Here is a 20206-nt window from a genome sequence, read left to right as displayed (position 1 = left end):
GATGGGAACCTGCCTGCCAATGCAGGAGACATGGGTTCGATCCCTGGTCTGGGAAGATTCCACCTGCTGTGGAGCAACTAAGCCAGTGCGCCACAACTACTGAAGCCTGTATGCTCCAAGGCCCGAGAGCCACAACTAATGTGCCCTTGTGCCACAACTACTGAAGCCCGCGCACGCTAGAGCAGCAAGCTGAAACCACTGAGCTCACACGCCTTATGCCTGGGCTCCGCAACAAGAAAACCCAAGCACTGCAGTGAAGACCCAGTGTAGCCAAAGGAAAAAAAGAAAAAGTCATTATCTTTTTCCCCCAAACCGCTCCTTTCCCAGGATTTTTAGTTTGGCATGACCACTGCTTAAAGAACATAAAAAGAGTATATTCATTGTCTCCAAACAACCATCAACTCAGGCTGATTTAGGAAGCACAAACCAAGGCCCACTTCTATGGAGACTTCCCAAGCTTTGTACCATAGTCACATTTAGTAATTGTATCATCTCCTATTTTTCTGTGGTGATCAGCAGTGACAGAAACCAGGAGCAGGCCTAGCCTACTCTCTCCAGGGAGTCTTTTTTTGTTTTTTTTTTGGCAGTCTCTAGTTGAGGCATGCGTGTATAGTTGCCCCTAGTTGAGGCATGTGGGTATAGTTGCCCCGTGGCATCTGGGATCTTAGTTCCCGACCAGGGATTGAACCCATGTGCCCTGCACTGGAAGGTGGATTCTTAACCACTGGATCACAGGGAGGTCCCCTCACCAGGGAATCTTGCCAGAGGCTTTCTGTGTTGAGTTCAAGGCCTTCTTCCCTCCTTTAGTATCCATCCTCATCCACTCCACTACCCTGGGGCTCTCTGCTTCATAAGAGGAGATATAGGCTCCCTGACAAATAGCCTTCCTGCTACCCGCTAAATCAAGAATACATACCCACTTTCTGTACAGAGGATCTTCGCTGTTAATCACTATGGGGAAATAGATGGGAGAGGGAGACTAAAATACAAAAAAATGAGGGTTACAAGGCTGACAAAGTTTTCATACTAGTGAGCCCTCATTCCTAACTCACTCTGAGGTGGTAAATGAACAGCTCTTTGGCTCATGTTCTCAACTTTTATTCCTGAAAGCTGTACTTCTCTCAACCTGCACCCCCCCGCCTCCCCTTAGGTTTTGGGATCCCTGTGGGCAAGTAACTGTCAGCGTTCTCTCTGGTGTCCCAGTGCTTAGCACAGAGCCTTAGCACATATTGAGCACTTACTACGTGCCAAGTACAGTATGAAGGCTTTACATGGATTATCTCACTCTCTCCTCAGATGATCCCTTGAGGTATTACTATGCCCTGGCACTACTATGCCCCATTTTAGAGAAAGAAAACAGGCACAGAGAGGTAAAGTAAGTTGTTGAAGGACACACAGCTGTTAACTGGCAGAGCTGGGATTCAGTCCCAGGCAGTCTGACTCCAGAGCCCATACTCTTAAAGCACTATGCTGTGCTGTGCTTAGTTGCTCAGTCATGTCTGACTCTTCGCAATCCCAAGGACTGTAGCCTGCCATGGCTTCTCTGCCCATGGGAATTCTCCAGGCAAGAATACTAGAATGGGTTGCCACGACCTTCTCCAGGGGATCTTCCCAACCAAGGGATTGAACCCAGGTCTCCCGAATTGCAGACGGATTCTTTACTGTCTGGGCCCCCAGGGAAGCCCAAAAGCACTATGCTGGAGACATTTAAATATCTGTTGAATATATCAAAGTTATACCCACTTCCCATCCCATGTCAATCTTTTCCTGTTTCTCTACAACATCCCTTGCTCACCTCAGTTCTCTGAATTCCCTAGCCCAAACTCTCAAGTATTCCTTGCAGTTTACAGCAGCCTCCTAACTGTTCTTCACGGGACCATTGGTTTTTAACATTCTTTTAGTCTTAGAGCCTGTGGAGAATTTGACTGATGAAAGCTATGGATATTTCCCCAGATTAATAACCACATACATAAAAACGTCATGTGTAATGGGGGAGGGGCAAGGAGCACACATCACCTTAAATCCATCCAGGAGCCCTCAGGTTCCCTTTCCGTTGTTAGGGGTGGTAGTGGGAGTGTGAAAGCGGAAACCCCTCTGCAGGACTAACCAGGCCAGGTTCTTATCTCCAGTCCCATATCCCAAATTTAGCTGGTGCGTACATGGCAAGTACTTTTGCATTTGCTTTTGAAGTTCTTGCTACTTAGAACACTCTTCCCCTCCACTCCTACCTGGCGCAGTTTTCACCAAAGTCCAACTCAAATGTTACCTCTTAGATGCCTTCCCTGAAACCGCAATACCCCCAACCTGTCGGAGAAACTCCCTTGCCTGTGTGCCTGTAACACTGTTTATACCTTCGATAGTACCGACCATGTTATCTCAGTGGCTAAGATGCCTCTCGACTCATCGTGTGCCCTCCAAAGCAGGGACGGTATGTCAGTCATCACTTTATCCTCGACATTCTAGAACGTGCTTGACACCTTGTAGGTACACACAACGTTTATTAAACTCGTTTTTGGATAGCTCGGCTCACAATCCGCCACCGGCAAGTTCACTACAGGTTTGGAGAAGACAAATAGCTTAGGAAAAGAGCCGAGCGATCCAAGCCCTTTTCGTGGTGCATCAGCCAGAGAAAGAGTGAGCGTGAAGTCTGGTTCTGCTGCTGCTGCTAAGTCGCTTCAGCCGTGTCCGACTCTGTGCAATCCCAGAGACGGCAGCCCACCAAGGCTCTGCCGTCCCTGGGATTCTCCAGGCAAGAACACTGGAGTGGGTTGCCATTTCCTTCTGCAATGCGTGAAAATGAAAAGTGAAAGTGAAGTCGCTCAGTCGTGTCCGACTCTTAGCGACCCCATGGACTGCAGCCTACCAGGTTCTTCCGTCCATGGGATTTTCCAGGAAAGGGTACTGGCGTGGGTTGCCATTGCCTTCTCCGAAGCCTGGCTCTGGGAATACGTTAATGAAGCAAATCACTTGCTCACACTCAGCGAGTAAGCCTCAGCAAGAAGACCTGAGACTCAGGGTCAAGAGGAAAGAAGCCGCGCGGCATGCTGGAACCTGAGGGAGTCACGGCCGCATTGCACGCTGGGACTTGTAGTCCGCCCCCCGGCCAGGCCCCTCAGACCCGTTACATTCGGTTACATTCAACCACGTCTTTACACAGGTAAGGTGCAGTATTGATCGTCCATCACAGAATGACGAGGCTTCTCAAGCCAAGTTACCAATTAGCAGTTTTAGAGTAAATACCTTTTCGGCGTTGGCTATTCAGAAAGCGCACTGTGTGCGGATGCGCACGCGCAACGCTCGTAGTTTTTTTTTTCCTCCCCCTCCTCGAGTGCCCGCAGCAGGCCCCGCCCCCGGAAGCGCCGGCTCTGCGCGCGTGCGTCGTCCTCGTGAGGCTGCCTTGAGCCGGGTGGCGCAGGCGCAGTGTCCCCGGGCCAAGATGGCGGCGCGGTCCTCCACACGCTGGTTGCTGGTTGCTGTGGGGACCCCGCGGCTGCCGGCTGCCTCGGGGAGAGGGGCCCAGCCGCCCATGGGGGGCGTGGTGGGGGCGCCGCTGGGACGTAATTTGAGCGTCACCGCCTTCCCGCCTTCCCTGGGAGGTCGCGGTCCCAGGGCGCTGCTGACATTGAGACCCGGTGTCAGCTTCACAGGTGAGGGCAGGCTCTAGCGCCCAAGGCCTGGAAAGGAGTGACTCGCTTCGCTCTGGCTACGGGGGTAGCGGGGTGGAGTGTGTCTTCTGACCTACATGCGGAACCGCTCCGGGGAGGTGGGCCGGCAGGAGGAGGAGAGGCCCTAATGGCTGCTCAGAACTGGTGAAGGAGGAAGAGCTGTGTGGAGCCTCGAGCGGAGGGGACGAAACGCCTCCAGGCCGTGAACCTTCACCTCTCTGGCAACATTTCTGAAGGCTTCTTTCCCGCATCTACTGCTCCCCTGCCCAATTCCTTTCTCATCCCTCTACTTCCCAGCCTGTAGCGGCGGAGCAGAGGTAACTGCCATTCGGTGAGCACCTGCTCTGGGCTCGATGGGCGCTGTGTACCTCATCTCACTTGATGGTAACAGCCCTACAAGGTGGGGATAATCATCCCCATTTTAAAAAATGGGAAACTGAGGTTCTAGCAGAGTTGACCCGCCCAAGGTCATAAAGTTAGATAAGGAGAGTTGTCCCGAACCTAGAGTTGTTCTTTCAGAGCTTAGTCTCTTTCTGCCACGTGGTGTAAATTGAAGGGCACACTGTTTTTTTAGAGGTCTTTATGTTGGTTATTGGGCTTCCCTCGTGACTCAGTGCGGAAGAGAATCTGGCCTGCCAGTGCAGGAGATGCAGGTTCTATCCCTGGGTCAGGAAGATCCACTGGAGAAGGAAATGCACCCCACTCCATTATTCGTACATGGGAAGTTCCATGGACAGAGCCTGGCGGGCTACAGTTCTTGGGGTCGAGAAGAGTCGAACATGTTAGGAACTGAGCACTTGTGTTGGTTATTGCAATAAAAATGCAAACTAATATTTACTAAGCACTTCCTGTGTATGAGGCATGGATTACTTCCATGAGGTAGACACTTACTATTATTTGGCCAAGCTGGTGGTCTTGTGGGGTGTTAGTTCCCCAACCAGGGATGGAGCTGGGCCCCTGCAGTGGTAGTCCAGTCCTAACCACTGGACTACCAGGGAATCCCTATTATTATTCTGTTTTATAGGTTAAGAAGCTGAGTCTTAGATGTTAACCTGTAGAATGTCACAAAGGTAGAAAATGATTGCTCCTTGATTCAAAACCTGCTGCTTCCGTAATTGATGGGGGTGATGTTGAATTAGCATATATTAAGCTTTTTAAGTGCTTAGCCATGGTGGTTTCTTATGCTGTGTGTTTGGGCAATTTCCCTTATAGTGAGATAAGGAAGAAGGAAACATTGAACCACTAATTATGTGCCTGAATTGTGCTAGATGTTTGTGTTCCCTAGAATTTGTGCAAATGCTATTTTATCTATAAACTTACAGAGATGATTAATTAGAGGGTCCTGACAAGGTAATTTACTTAAGATGATGTCCTAATAAGATCCAGTTTTGTAATGCTTACATAAAAGCCAGTTATTACGTGTCAGTAATTGTGATTGCCTTGTACAGTGAACACTGGTTCCAGTAGTGTGTGTGTGTGTGTGTGTGTGTGTGTGTGTGTGTGTGTGTGTGTGTGTGTGTGTGTGTGTGTGTGTGTGTGTGTGTGTGTGTGTGTGTGAGAGAGAGACCTGGGTGGATTATTTAAATCCTTTTGTGCTTCTCATTCCTTAATTGAAAATATTTTAATTTACAGGTATTTATTGAGGACTTATCATATGCCAGGTTCTGTTCTAGGTACTGGGGATACAGCAGAGAACAAAGAGATAGGATGTGATTTTGGTCAGGTAATCCCATTTGTTTATTCTGTTCTTGCCACCTATATTTCCTCACAGTAGTCTGCCCTGGTTTCCTCAGGATTTGGAAACGATGTCATGCTGTATTTCTCAATATGAGCAAAAGTGGTCATTTTTAGGTTTTGCCAACGTTTTCTAATGTCAAGGTTGTTGTGAATAGCATTTGCCTGCATCTTTATGCTCAAATATAATTCCTTACATATCTGTGAAGGTAAATTTGTTCATATCACATATGTACACATTTGGGGAACATTTTTTGGTGATTGTGTATGTGTGAAAGGAGACAGACAAGCACTAAATACTGAGCTTGGCGTGTGGTCATTACTGAGGAACTACACGATCAGCTGTCCTTTTCCCCAAGTGAGCCCAGTGCCCACAGTGGGCATGTTTTGTATCAGGTGTTGAACATGTGTGAGAGGTAGCGTCCTTCACGGTGCTCTGTTTCCTACCACGTCTTAGGGCATTAACTCAGCTCCCAAACGGTCTGCGATCTCATTGCAAATCCAGTAGTACAATTAGATGATGTAAAAACAACACTTTAAATCTGACTTTTTCTCCCAGAGTGGAAGGTAGTTACTTCACACCTTCTCCCAGAGTGGAAGGTTGGTTATTCTTGGAATGACTTGGAGGCTCATCCTGTTCTGGCTTGTTCTGAAATGGTCCAGACATTTATTGGTCATATCTTGGGTGGTGGGGAATGTATTTATTAAGTGAACTCTTGCTATATTATTGCTAATCATTGATGCTTTGGGGATGGTGTCAGAAGCCATCAAGCTTCTACTAGTTCAGTGTGACTTGTCTTTATATTCAGTTTTGCACATTACTGTCTCCTGTTCTTAACCCAAGCCCAAGTTGTCTCCTCATGATGTTGAACCTGCAGTTTCCAGAACCTTTGCCACTACCGGCCTCTGCCTTCTGGATTGGAAGGTTGATGGGGGGAGGAGGCAGGGTGGGTCAAGGTAACCCCTCACTCCTGCAGTGAAGCAAAGCGCTCAGACACTAGCTCTGCTGTTTTTTCTCAAATCCGACCAAAGAAAGTGGTCCCTGTTGCTCCCACACTGTCTGCTTTTCATACTGCAGGAAATCTAGGGTACAGCAACAGAAAGCAAGTATGGGGGATCCAGAAAATATGGATCTGCTTCCTGCTTCTGATTTGTAATGGCAAACCAGTATTCTTGCCATGAGAACCCCATGAACAGTATGAAAAGGCAAAAAGGTAGGGCACTGAAAGATGAACTCCCCAGGTCAGTAGGTGCCTAGTATGCTACTGGAGATCAGTGGAGAAATAACTCCAGAAAGAGTGAAGAGATGGAGCCAAAGCAACAACAACACCCAGCTGTGAATGTGACTGGTGATGGAAGTAAAGTCTGATGCTGTAAAGAGCAATATTGCATACGAACCTGGAATGTTAGGTCCATGAATCAAGGCAAATTGGAACTGGCCAAACAGGAGATGGCAAGAGTGAACATCGACGTTTTAGGAATCAGCAAACTGAAATGGACTGAAATGGGTGAATTTAACTCAGATGACCATTATATCTACTACTGTGGGCAAGAATCCCTTAGAAGAAATGGAGTAGCCATCATAGTCAACAAAAGAGTCTGAAATGCAGTACCTGGATGCAATCTCAAAACAACAGAATGATCTCTGTTCGTTTTCAAGGCAAACCATTCAATATCACAGTAATCCAAGTCTGTGCCCCAACCAGCAATGCTGAAGAAGCTGAAATTGAACGGTTCTATGAAGACCTTGGAGAAGGAAATGGCAACCCACTCCAATATTCTTGCCTGGAAAATCCCATGGTCAGAGAAGCCTGGTGGGCTACAGTCCATGGGGTCGCAAAGAGTCAGACACGACTGAGCGACTTCACTTTCACTTCACTTCACATGAAGACCTACAAGACCTTCTAGAACTAACACCCAAAAAAGATGTCCTTTTCATTATAGGGGACTGGAATGAAAAAGTAGGAAGTTAAGAAATACCTGGAGTAACAGGCAAATTTGGCCTTGGAGTACAGAATGAAGCAGGCCAAAAGCTAATGGAGTTTTGCCAAGAGAATGCACTGGTCATAGCAAACACCCTCTTCCAACAACACGAGAGATGACTACACATGGACAGTACCAGATGGTCAATACCAAAATCAGATTGATTATATTCTTTGCAGCCAAAAATGGAGAAGCTCTATACAGTCAGCAAAAACAAGACCGGGAGCTGACTGTGGCTCAGATCATGAACTCATTGCCAAATTCAGACTTAAATTGAAGAAAGTAGGGAAAACCACTAGACCTTTCAGGTATGACCTAAATCACATCCCTTGCGACTATACAGTGGAAGTGAGAAATAGATTCAAGGGATTAGATCTGATAGAGTGCCTGAAGAACTATGGATGGAGGTCTGTGACATTGTACAGGAGGCAAGGATCAAGACCATCCCCAAGAAAAAGAAATGCAAAAAGACAAAATGGTTGTCTGAGGAGGTCTTACAAATAGCTGTGAGAAGAAGAGAAGTGAAAGGCAAAGGAGAAAAGGAAAGATATACCCATTTGAATGCAGAGTTCCAAAGAATAGCAAGGAGAGATTAAGGAAGCCTTCCTCAGTGATCAATGCAAAGAAATAGAGGAAAACAGTAGAATGGGAAAGACTAGAGATCTCTTCAAGAAAATTAGCGATACCAAGGGAACATTGCATGCAAAGATGGGCTCAATAAAGGACAGAAATGGTATGGACCTAACAGAAGATATTAAGAAGAGGTGGCAAGAATACACAGAAGAACTGTACAAAAAAGATCTTCACGACCCAGATAATCACGATGGTGTGATCACTCACCTAGAGCCAGACATCCTGGAATGTGAAGTCAGGTGGGCCTTAGAAAGCATCACTACGAACAAAGCTAGTAGAGGTGATGCAATTCCAGTTGAGCTGTTTCAAATCCTAAAAGATGATGCTGTGAAAGTGCTGCACTCAATATGCCAGCAAATCTGGAAAACTCAGCAGTGGCCACAGGACTGGAAAAGGTCAGTTTTTATTCCCATCCCAAAGAAAGGCAATGCCAAAGAATGCTCAAACTACCGCACAGTTGGATTCATCTCACACGCTAGCAAAATAATGCTCAAAATTCTCCAAGCCAGGCTTCAACAGTACGTGAACCATGAACTTCCAGATGTTCAAGCTGGTTTTAGAAAAGGCAGAGGAACTAGAGGTCAAATTGCCAACATCCGTTGGATCATTGGAAAAGAGAGAGTTCCAGAGAAACATCTATTTCTGCTTTATTGACTATGCCAAAGCCTTTGACTGTGTGGATCACAACAAACTGGAAAATTCTGAAAGAGATGGGAGTACCAGACCACCTGACCTGCCTCCTAAGAAATCTGTATGCAGGTCAGGAAGCAACAGTTAGAACTGGACATGAAACAACAGACTGGTTCCAAATCAGGAAAGGAGTACGTCAAGGCTGTATATTGTCACCCTTTTTATTTAACTTATATGCAGAGTACATCATGAGAAACGCTGGACTGGATGAAGCACAAGCTGGAATCAAGATTGCCAGGAGAAATATCAATAACCTCAGATATGCAGATAACACCACCCTTGTGGTGGAAAGTGAAGAACTAAAGAGCCTCTTGATGAAAGTGAAAGAAGAAAGTGAAAAAGTTGGCTTGAAGCTCAACGTTCAGAAAACTAAGATCTTGACATCTGGTCCCATCACTTCATGGGAAATAGATGGGGAAACAGTGGAAACAGTGTCAGACTTTATTTTCTTGGGCTCCAAAATCACTGCAGATGGTGACTGCAGCCATGAAATTAAAAGACGCTTGCTCCTTGGAAGAAAAGGTATGACCCACCCAGACAGCATATTAAAAAGCAGAGACATTACTTGGCCAACAAAGGTCCGTCTAGTCAAAGCTCTGGTTTTTCCAGTAGTCATATATGGATGTGAAAGTTGGACCATAAAGAAAGCTGAGCACTGAAGAATTGATGCTTTTGAGCTGTGGTGTTGGAGAAGACTCTTGAGAGTCCTTTGGACAACAGGGAGATCCAACCAGTCCATCCTAAAGGAAATCGGTCCTGAATATTCATTGGAAGGACTGATGCTGAAGCTCCAATACTTTTGGCCATCTGATGTGAAGAACTGACTCATTGGAAAAGACCCTAGTGATGGGAAAGATTGAAGGCGAGAGGAGAAGGGGATGACAGAGGATAAGATAGTTGGATGGCATCACCAACTCAGTGGACATGAGTTTGAGGAAACTCCGGGAGTTGGTGATGGACAGGATGGCCTGGCGTGCTGCAGTCCACGGGGTCGCAAAGAGTCAGACACGACTGAGCAACTGAACTGAACTGACCATTTCCTATTTGTTCTCATGTTTGATCACCCTTAATCTTGGCACCCTTCCTGGATATGCTCAATACCCTTGGCTGTCTTTTGTGCCTACACAGATTTTAAGTAGTTTCCCAGTTCTCGTTGTTATGGTTTGAGAGTTCTTTCTCATGCAAATCTAATCAAGTCTCTTTAAGACTTGCAGTAGCTCCCTGTTGTCCTCAGGATAAAATCCAAACTTTAGTATCACTGACTCGATGAATTTGAGTTTGAACAAATTTGGGGAAATAGTGAAGGTTAGGGAAGACTCGTTTGCTGCAATCCATGGGGTCACAAAAAGTCGGACACGATTTAGGCGCTGAGCAACAGCAACAACTAACATACTCAGAGGCCCTTCTGTTTATTCCCAGCACCTATCATTGTCATCATCATCGTCTCTAACCACCCCTCTACCCTACCCCCCCCACACATTTACTTGAGTCTTAGTTATGTCATAGCACCTGCAGTTGCACAAGGACTTTCTCCCTCCAAACCAAAGGTGATCATATGATGTAACTGCCAAAGGGAGCACTTGAAAGCGAATGAGGATGTTATTGCAAACAACGCCGGAACTACAGGCATAAATCTGGATGGATTCCAGCCCTCCTTAGCCAAGTTAATTTCTGCACCTTAACAGCAGCTGCCCTAGAAGACCTTCACTGAAACTTCTGAGACTGGGTTGTGCTGGTTTTCACCTGTGGGTGATTCTACCCTCCAGGGGGCATCTGGCAATGTCTGGAGTTTTAGTTACCTGTTTGAGAGTGGGAGGTGCTCCTGGTAACTAGGTAGCCAGAGATCCTGCTAGCACATCCTCCAATAAGCACATAGTTATGTTAGGATATAAATATATACACAGGGCTGCAGTAAGAAAGTACCAGAGAATAAGTGGCTTAAAAAGATAGGTTACTTTTTTTCACGGTTCTGAAGGCTGTAGTCCAAGACACTTGTCAGGGTCCTCTTTGAAGATCCCCATTTCCAAATACAGTCACGTTCTGAGGCACCGAGGGTTAGGGCTTCAGCATATGAATTTGGGCGGGGGACACAATTCAGCCCTTAACAGCCCCACCCCCACCCCCAGGAGGGAATCTGATCCTCCCATCTTCAACAACGTGGGGGTTGAGAGGCCCTGGTTAGGTGATACTGTGTGTTCTCACTCTGCGTTCCTGTGCACTAACATCCCTTCTCACACTGCTTCCCACATGCCCCTGCTGGGTTGGAAGCTCCTTGAGGGCACTGGCTTTGAGTCTTACTCAGTCTGTGTCCTCAGTGCCTAGTCCGGTGTTGAGAACACGAATGAATGCAAGCTCCCGGAGGGCAGGACCTTTGGCATTATTTGCTGCTGTGTCTGTTGCAAGAAGCCCAGTGTCTAGCAGGCATGATTGCTGAATGAATGAGTGGTGAATCCAGTAGCTTCTCTCTAGCAGGGGAAACTTGGACTTAAAAACTTGGAGCTGCCTCCTGGTCCTCATTCTCCTTCTTGGCCCTCCCCTCCCCTCTGGGGAGGGGCCTTAACTTGGCCTGTTCTGCACCCCCCCAGCCCTGCCTTCCCCATCTTCAGTTGTCATAGGATGGGTTGGCAATTAGGAGGCAGGTTGTAGAGCAGCTCCCCCACCTTCACTTAGTCAGTTAAGTAGAGGGAGGTTGAGTAGGTGTGTCCCATCAGCCTCCTCCCGGCTGCTGATGCAAGAGGCCTGAAAGGAAGGCAGGGTGTGGAGGCGGGGCTGCCATGTGCTCTGACATGCTCTGGGGTCAGCAGAGGTTCTGGCACAGGGCCGTTTAACCTTGTGCATCTGTATGTATGTATTGTTTCTAGGGGAGGGGTCAGTGCTTTCATTGAATGCTCTCAAAGAGATCTGTGACGCTGAAGACCAAGAACCATTTCTTTAGCACAGCGGTTGTCAAACAGTGTGCAGCAGAATCTCCCCTAGAGGGCTTGTTAGATAGACATGGCTTGTTGGACCCCATCTCCAGAGTTTTGGATTCAGGTTTGGGTGGTGCCTGAAAAATGTACATTTCCAGGAGGCCGATGATGCTGCTGGTTCAGGGATCACACTCTGAAAACCACCCCGTAAGCAGATGTTCGGGGTTGCACGGTGGCGAGAGGGAACCTGGGGGGAGCTGTTAAGCTTTAACAGAGATGAGGTCTCTGCCAGCACCTGAGATGTGGCAGGTGCTCGGCCGGCCGTGTAACAGGAGAGCGAAGTCGATTTTCACTCATCCCGAGGTGCAGCCCCCATCTCTGGAGAGGTAATGAGGCTGCAGCCCTCATGTAGTCCAGCAGGACTAGCCACACCCCGCACTCTGATTTTTGTCTTTTCCGTATACACTGGGTTTAGTTGTTTCTGGTTTTGTTTTTGGCTGTGTCGGGTCTCTGTTGCTGCACACAGGCTTCTTGCAGTGGCTTCTCATTGTGGAGCACAGGCCCTAGAGCACGTGGGCTCAGTAGTTGTGGCTCACAGGCTTAGTTACCCCACAGCATGTGGGATCTTCCCGGACCAGGTATCAAACCCGTGTCCCTGCGTTGGCAGGCAGATTCTTACCCACTGGACCACCAGGGAAGTCCCTTTAGCCATTTCTGAGGTGCAGTGAGTTTGGTCTTCAGGAGGCTTGGAGGAGAACAGCCCCCAAAAGCTGTGACCTACCTCTGCTCCTTCATAGGTGTGGCCTGGCTGGTCACTTACTCGCAATTTCCATTTGTTGAGTATGTTCCCAGAGTGATTTTCTTTCCTTTTTTCTTTTTCAGGAGTAAAACGATACCCTTTTGTTTGTACTGCCTCCTTCCACACGAGCACCCATTTGGCTAAAGAAGATTATTACCAGATATTAGGAGTGCCCCGGAGCGCCAGCCAGAAGGAGATCAAGAAAGCCTATTACCAGGTCTGTTGGAAGCGAGATTTCAGAGCTGAGACTGTAGAAAGGATGATGTGGATCCAGGGTGACCTTGAGCCGTGCAGTGTGTACGCCCACACGTGTGGGTCGTGTGCAGCCAACAGCGTAGGCTGATAAAGCTGGCTTTGCTAGACCATGTTCCTCAGTGTGTGATGCCACACTGGTTAATGCTTCAGGAAAATGAGACTCAGAACCAGAGATTTTTAAAAATCTTTTTCCATGGCTGTTTTTGTATTTAAATCTATTCTGTGTCTTCTGAATCGGTAGATGTGCTGGTCTAAGTTTTAGGTACTCATTCTTTGCATTCAGGTAAAAGTTTATGAATTTAGAATTATTATTTTTTTTAAACTTAAAAAGTGTGAAACTCCTATCATCATATCCCAGAATGTGTTGGGCTGATTGGTGAAGTGGCCTGTGAGTTATCTTGACCTGTGGTTTCCAGACTTTTGCTCTGATCAACACAATAAAAATTTTAAAAAAACTAAAGAGCAAGGGTGCCAATGTAGAAATGCTAGCTTTTGTATTTTGCCTAATACAGATGTTAAAAATAGTTAGGTACAATCTGTTAATATCATTTGATGGAAGAAAGAGCACCTTAATACCATAAAACATAGGGAAGCCATAATGTCAGAATCAAGATTAGTTTAACAAGGTTAATAAATTACATACAATTTAAATTTTAAAAGTTATTTGGAGTTCCCTGGTGGTCTGGCGGTTGGGATTCCAAGCTTTCACTGCCGTGGCCTGGGTTCAGTCCCTGCTCGGGGATCTGAGATCCCACAAGCTATGCGCAGTGCGGCCAGAAAGAAGAGAAGTTTTTTAAATTACTTTCATGTAAAATTTACTGAGTCTTGATTTTTTTTTTCTTTCTTTCTTTTTAAAATTTTTTTGGTGGGGAAATAAAAACATTGGCTAAGCCTAATATTTGTGAACCAAGTACTGGTCAAGACCAAACCTAACAACTTATGGCTTGAGTAGCTATTCTCTCCTCTCTCTCTCTTTTTTTAATGGGTAGAACTCACTGGTCTTTGGTTTATTCAAAGAGTTGTATAAGCATCACTGCGATCAATTTGAGAACATTTTCAGCACCTTGAAAAGAAACCTCATACCATAAGCCCTTATTCCCCATTCTTCTCTCTCTTCTGTCTTTGAAATTGCTAACCTACTTCCTGTTTCTAGGGATTTGCCTATTCTGGACACTTCATAGAAATGAAATCATATAGTATGTAGACTTTTGTGACTTTTGTTTGTAACTTTAGAATAATGTTTACCAGGTTCATCCATGTTGTAACAGGTAGCAGTACTTCGTTCCTTTTAGTGGTCAAATATTCTGTTGCATGAGTATACTACATTTTATTTATCTGTTCATCAGTTGATGCATATTGATTCTCCACACCCTCTCAAACATTTATTTGTAGTCTTTTTGATGATGGCCATTCTGACCAGTGTGTCATGATACCTTACTGTAGTTTTTTTTTTTTTTTTAAAGCCAGAACGTTTATTGTGTGAATACTCATTGAAATCCTTAAGATGAGCTGGATGCTGCAACAGCTGCTCACTTGGGTTTAGGTGTTGTTCCTTCATGGAATCCGTGCCTGAGTCTGCGGTATACAATTTTTAGGTGCCTCATTTGACCAGTCCTGGTGGTATTTCGTCTTTTAGCTTTAGCACTCCAATTATACTTTCTCTTTCACTTGGCAGGGTAGCCACACTTGCCACAGGTCGACTTCTGAAGGTGGTAGGCCTTAGAGCCACAGTGGCAGCACAGCGTGTGTGTCTTATTCCGTCGCTTTCCAAATGATGATGTTCCCTTGGTCATCTTGCTTCTGCCGCTGAGACCAAAACCCTTATTGTAGTTTTGATTTGCATTTCTGTAATAATTAGCCATGTTGAGCATCTTTTCATGTGCCCTTTGGCCATCTGTTTGTCTTCTTTGGAGAAATGTTTATTTGGGTCTTCTGCCCATTTTTTGGTTGGATTTTTTCTTTTTCTTTCTAATATTGAGCTAGCTATATGAGCTGTTTGTATATTTTGGAAATTAATCTCTTTTTCCCATTTTGTAGGTTGTCTTTTCATTTTGTTTAGCTTCCTTTGCTGTGCAAAAGCTTTTAGGTATAATTTGGTCCTGTTAATGTATTTTTGTTCTTATTTCCATTACTCTGGGATACGGATCCAATATGATATTCCTGTGATTTATGTCAAAAGTGTTCTACTTACGTTTTCCTCTAGGAGTTTTATAGTATCCAGTCTTACATTTAGGTCTTTAATCTATTTTGAGTTTATTTTTGTATATGGTGTTAGAGGGAGAAGGAAATGGCAACCCACTCCAGTGTTCTTGCCTGGAGAATTCCATGGACAGTGGAGCCTGGTGGGCTGTAGTTCATGAAGTTGCAAAGAGTCAGACATGACTCTAACACTCATGGTGTTAGAGAGTGTTCTAATTTTATTCTTTTATATATAGCTGTCCAGTTTTCCCAGCACCACTTACTGAAGAGACTGTCTTTTCTCCATCGTATGGTCTTGCCTCCTTTGTTGTAGGTTAATTGACCATTGGTGTGTGGATCTGTTTCTGGTGCCAGACTGTTTGAGACTGGCTGCACTGTTCTGGATTGTCACCCAGAGTGTGTGAGGGTTCTGAGTTTTCTGCATCCTCGCCAATACTTCTCTTTCTTTTTTTTTTTTTAAACAACTGATTACGGTTTATTCAAAAGGTTGATAATCAGCATCGGCAGTGGTGATTTCCACCTTGACTCCTGGCTCAGTACTGATGGAAGTGATCTGCTTTACAGTTTCAGAAGGGCTATGCAGGTCAATGAGTTGCTTGTGGATCCTCATCTGGAATAGATCCCAAGTCTTAGAACCTTCACTGCAAGGAGTTTTTCTTGTAGTTATTCTCAAGAGTCTTGGTAGGCATCCGAACAGGTTCTTTTACTTTGAGATTCTTTTCCTTTGCGCCTCTGATCAGGTCAGCACACACCTTCTCCAGAGACTTCACGTTGTGGCTGGTGAGGGTAATCCTAATCTGGTGAATGGCCACCTGTGGCTCCACAGGAGTCTTGCCGGTATCATTAAAGGCCATGGCCGCGGCGCGGCTTCCTGACCAACTTGTTCCTTGGCCAGAGCAAACAGCGGTGCAGGAGTAGGCGGCTCCGAGCTCCGCTGCAGAGGCGACTGCATCTTCCTCAAAGAGCCTGTCTTTTTGATTCAAGCCACCCTAGCAGGTGTGAAGTGATATCTCACTGGGATTTTAATTAGCTTTTCCGTCTTGGGAGAGTAAATAGCTTGTCTCTCCTTTTGAGCTGGAAGGTAAGGTACCTGGTGCAAAGGCGGGAGAAGATTGGAGAGATGGAGACTGGGACCAACTTATTGGGGCATGTGAGGCCCTTAGGACATACTAGAGATTTCATTTAAGAGAGAGTAGAAACCATCCAAATTTTTAAGTGTAAAAGTAAAAAAAAATCTGGTAAAGTTGTGTAATTTGAAACTGAAAATTTAGAAAGTAGGCTTTATGGAGCAATTGCTAGGGTTGGACTTGGATAAAAACTTTCCATGTTTACATCATTTAGTCCTCAAGGCAGAAGACTTGGCTAGGTTATGACATGCTGCCAAGGCCACACAGCTGATCAGTGGCATTTAGGAGACTAAAATACAGGTCTTTCTGAGTGCAGAGGGCCTTTCTTTGATCTCACAAGCGCATTCCCCTTGTTCTGAATTCAGAAAGTACAGAGGAGTGTGCAAGGAGAAAACTTCTCTTTCCCATCCTTCCCCTCCCTCCGGTAGCAGTCAGCCTTTTCAGCTTAGTGTCTGTTCTTCCAAAACTAATTTATACAGCAGATATATCTACTTACCTATCCAGTTATTTCCCTCTTTTTACGTGGATGATAGTCTAATCAGATTCACTCTTTGGCATCTCTCACAAAGGACCCCAAGTTCTAAAGAATTAGTTGTTATTTTTGTTGAGAGAGTTGTTGCAATTGAAAAACATGTACACATCTCAGTTGAAGAGATAGTTTTCTTTCTTTCTTTCCCTTTCCCAAAACTCAGTTTGCCATTTTGTAATAAACTTTTGATCAGATTTGAAAACTGAACACAGTTCATGGAGTGTGTGTTTTTAATTGTGGCTGTGTGTGTTTTGCTTTTAGTTTGTTTTTATTGAGGTATAGTTGACATACTAGTATCAGGTGTACAACATAATGATTCAACAGTTGTATATACTATGAAATGATCATCATAGTAAGTCTAGTTAGAGATGATTTAGAGATGATTTTAAACGTCTTTAATCTTGTTTTAAGAATTGTTGTTGGTTGTGAAGTCTCTGACAACTGCTACAAAGGAAGTGAGGTGTGACTGGTGTCTGGGGGTTCAGTTTTAGTAATCATCTTGTGTCCATACTAATTGACCATTTCCTCCCTTCAGCTTGCCAAGAAATATCACCCAGACACGAACAAGGATGATCCCAAAGCCAAGGAGAAGTTCTCCCAGCTGGCAGAGGCCTATGAGGTAACGTGGCCCACCAGTGTATGCAGTCCCCGTCATTCAGCTGTGTGCATGGGTCAGAGTGTGCTGCCCTGGCAACCTGATGTGTGAGAAGGTTCAGTGGGAAGGCCATGTCCCCCTCCAGATCACCTCGTTGAAAGGGAAAAAAACCCAAACTTCACAGTTCCAAAATGCTCACATGAGATCTCACTAGGGATCTCAACAAAGAACAGAACCCAATAATCTATATTCCCAGTCCCAGTCACTGGGACTTTAGCTGGGTCTGGGACCTTCTTATCAGATGAAACAGTTCCGTGCCTGTTTGGTGACCTCCCCCTCTTAGGGCTGGTGGGATGTTAGATGTTGTAAAAGCAGAAGATCACCACTGCCCTGGAGTGTAGAATGTCATCTGAGAGCGAAGAGGGTATGAAACAGCTGCTGAACAAGTGCAGAGTTAAATGAGAGCGGACTTCCTTCCCAGACTTGGCCGTGCTGAAGGGGTTGGCGATATGTAGGGTGTCGTACATCAGCTGTGTGTGTGTGTGTGTGCACACGTGTGTGCGTGCGTGCATCCCCCTCCCTGCCCCTGACCATTTGAGGTAAATCACAGATGTGGTCTCTTTCTTTTCCTAAGTACTTCTGTATATGTTCTCTAAGAGCAGGAAATGATTTCCATAGCCTCAGTACAATTGACAGGATCAGGACATTTAATGTCGATAGGCCAGCACCACCGTCTGTACTTGGTGTCTGTGCCCTGGGCCCCGGGAGCCTCGGGCTCACTGACTGCCGGGCTTTTCTTGGCAGGTCCTGAGCGATGAAGTAAAGAGGAAGCAGTATGACACCTATGGCTCCGCTGGCTTTGATCCCGGGGCCGGCAGCTCTGGGCAGAGCTACTGGAAAGGAGGTCCCACGGTTGACCCAGAGGAGCTCTTCAGGAAGATCTTTGGGGAGTTCTCATCCTCCTCTTTTGGCGATTTCCAGAGTGTGTTCAATCAACCTCAGGAGGTAAGCCCCTCATTTTGAAGAATTGTTCAAATTTCAGCTGTTAAGTGTGACACAGACAGATTTTTTACCAGTTTCTGTTTCTCAAAGAAAAAGGTAAAGCAACTTAAATGGGGTGATTGGGAGGCAGCCATCTTTGTAGGAAGTGGTTCCAGTATTTGAAAAACCATGAGTAATGTGTACATCCAGTTCTACTGTATTCTTACAGTTGCTTAATCAGGGCAGCACCTTGGCTCTGAGAGTCCATAGTTAGAGTGATTATTTTATGTAGAGCCTGTCTCGTTATTCTAGGAGACTCAGTCCATAGGGAGGCACTGCCAGTCCTGCCTCTTCCATGTTTATGTCTTGTTTCAGGCATTATCAGAAGAGAACCAAAGGGTGGGGAGAAGTGTTTTACGATGTAAGTTATGATTGTGGATCATTTGAACTGTTAGGACCATGTGCAAATATTATCTGTGAACATTTTCAGTTTATTGAAAAGCACATTTTCATTTACACAGCAGGTATTATCTGTTGAAAATCGTGAGGAGTAGAGCAGAATCAGTTGAGTCCCATCTGTTCTTAACTTGACAGAGTACAAGTTAGAAAGTAAAAAGTGACTAGGGGAACAGATAAATTGGTGGAGCCATGAATAGTATTTTTAGGACAGTGAAAATACTTTGTGTGATTCTATGAGGAGGATGTGTGTTATTATATACTTGTTCAGACTCATAGAATATCCAGCACCAACAGTGAGCCCTAAGGTATACTGTGGGCTTTGGATGGTCATGCTGTGTCAATGTAGGTTCATCCTTGATAAAAAACTGTACCATTCTGGTGAGCGCTGTTGATCACAGGGTAGGCAGGCTGTGCACATGTGGGGCAAGGTATGAGAGAAATCTCTGCCTCCCTCTCAGTTTTTAAACCTAAACCTGCTTTAAAAAATAGAGTCTTTAAAAGAAACAGTAACTGCAAACTGCTAGCCAGTGCTCTCCCTTACTTTAAGAGCGATAACAGTGGTCGTTTGATTTCTCTAGTACATCATGGAGTTGACATTCAATCAAGCTGCCAAGGGCGTCAACAAGGAGTTCACCGTGAACATCACCGACACCTGTGAGCGGTGTGATGGCAAAGGGAACGAGCCCGGCACCAAAGTTCAGCACTGCCACTACTGCGGTGGCTCCGGCATGGTGAGCGTGGTGGGCCCTGCCTTCCCCCTGGGGCCCCTGCCTCTGCCGCCTCCCTGTGCTTCCCCACCACTCCTCTCCTCTGTGTGCCAATGTGCCTAGGGCTTTGAGAGCTCTTAATAGGTGGGACACTGTGATCTAGAACCTTCCACATTGTCCCAGGAATGCTCCGTACAGAAGGAGCAAGGAAATTCTGCTGTCTTCTCTGAAAATACATTTTGGGGTATGTTGGTAATTTAAAACCGGGGGAGGGGAACTTAAATTTTGCTTGAAGTGTAATCTTTTATTTCTTTTTCCTTTTGGTAAGTTTTAGATATAATTCAAACTTGTAAGAATAGTATGAATAACCACTCCCTTATTCCTTTCACCAAGCCTCAACAGTTGTTAACATTTTGTCCCATTTGATTTGTCATTTATAGTGTATATTTTCTAAGAGCAAGAACATTATTTTATGTAACCACAGTACGTTCTCGAAATCAGGAAATTTACTGTCCAAACAATTCTGTTATCTGTACTTACTCAGAGTTTTTCATTTGTCCTTATAATGTTCTTTTTACCCCAGACCCAGGATGCCAGTCTGGGATCTTGTGAAGTGTTTGGTTGTCATATCTTTAGTCTCCTTTAATCGATAACAATTTCTCAGTCTTTCTTTTATGACCTTGACATTTTTTAGGATTACAGACCAACTGCTGTGTAGAATGTCCCTCAGTTGGGTCATCTGATATTTCCTCATGATAAGATTCAGATAATGGAAACTCACTCCAGTACTCTTGCCTGGAAAATCCCTTGGACGGAGAAGCCTGGTAGGCTACAGTCCATGGGGTCACAAAGAGTTGGATACGACTGAGCGACTTCACTTTCACGCATTTTTGGCAGAAATAGCACAGAGATGTAGTGCCCGTTGCGTGGATCATGTCAGG

At 45.4% G+C, this 20206-nt stretch overlaps 1 protein-coding gene and 2 pseudogenes across 2 annotated transcripts in view; 1 reads left to right on the top strand and 2 right to left on the bottom strand.

Moving 5' to 3' along the window:
* The first annotated feature begins 3428 nt into the window (after positions 1 to 3428).
* The window catches only part of DNAJA3 (DnaJ heat shock protein family (Hsp40) member A3), a 33139-nt gene continuing 16361 nt past the window's right edge, over positions 3429 to 20206 (top strand). For both annotated transcript variants that reach the window (XM_081554899.1, XM_081554898.1), the window contains exons 1-5: positions 3429 to 3647; positions 12497 to 12630; positions 17059 to 17142; positions 17923 to 18123; positions 19137 to 19289. In XM_081554899.1, the coding sequence (XP_081411025.1) occupies positions 3437 to 3647; positions 12497 to 12630; positions 17059 to 17142; positions 17923 to 18123; positions 19137 to 19289 (783 nt within the window). In that variant the 5' untranslated portion in view covers positions 3429 to 3436. The remainder of the gene's footprint in view (positions 3648 to 12496; positions 12631 to 17058; positions 17143 to 17922; positions 18124 to 19136; positions 19290 to 20206) is intronic.
* Positions 14168 to 14461, bottom strand: LOC145531723 (large ribosomal subunit protein eL37-like; annotated as a pseudogene).
* On the bottom strand, positions 15343 to 15721 carry LOC145532167 (small ribosomal subunit protein uS10 pseudogene; annotated as a pseudogene).

The sequence above is a fragment of the Giraffa tippelskirchi genome, chromosome 13 (genome assembly GCF_054371585.1).
Source record: "Giraffa tippelskirchi isolate mGirTip1 chromosome 13, T2T-mGirTip1v1.2.pri, whole genome shotgun sequence".
Classification (NCBI taxonomy): domain Eukaryota; kingdom Metazoa; phylum Chordata; class Mammalia; order Artiodactyla; family Giraffidae; genus Giraffa; species Giraffa tippelskirchi.
The sequence above is the reverse complement of the archived record's forward strand: the minus strand, read 5'-3'. Positions and strand labels throughout refer to the sequence as shown.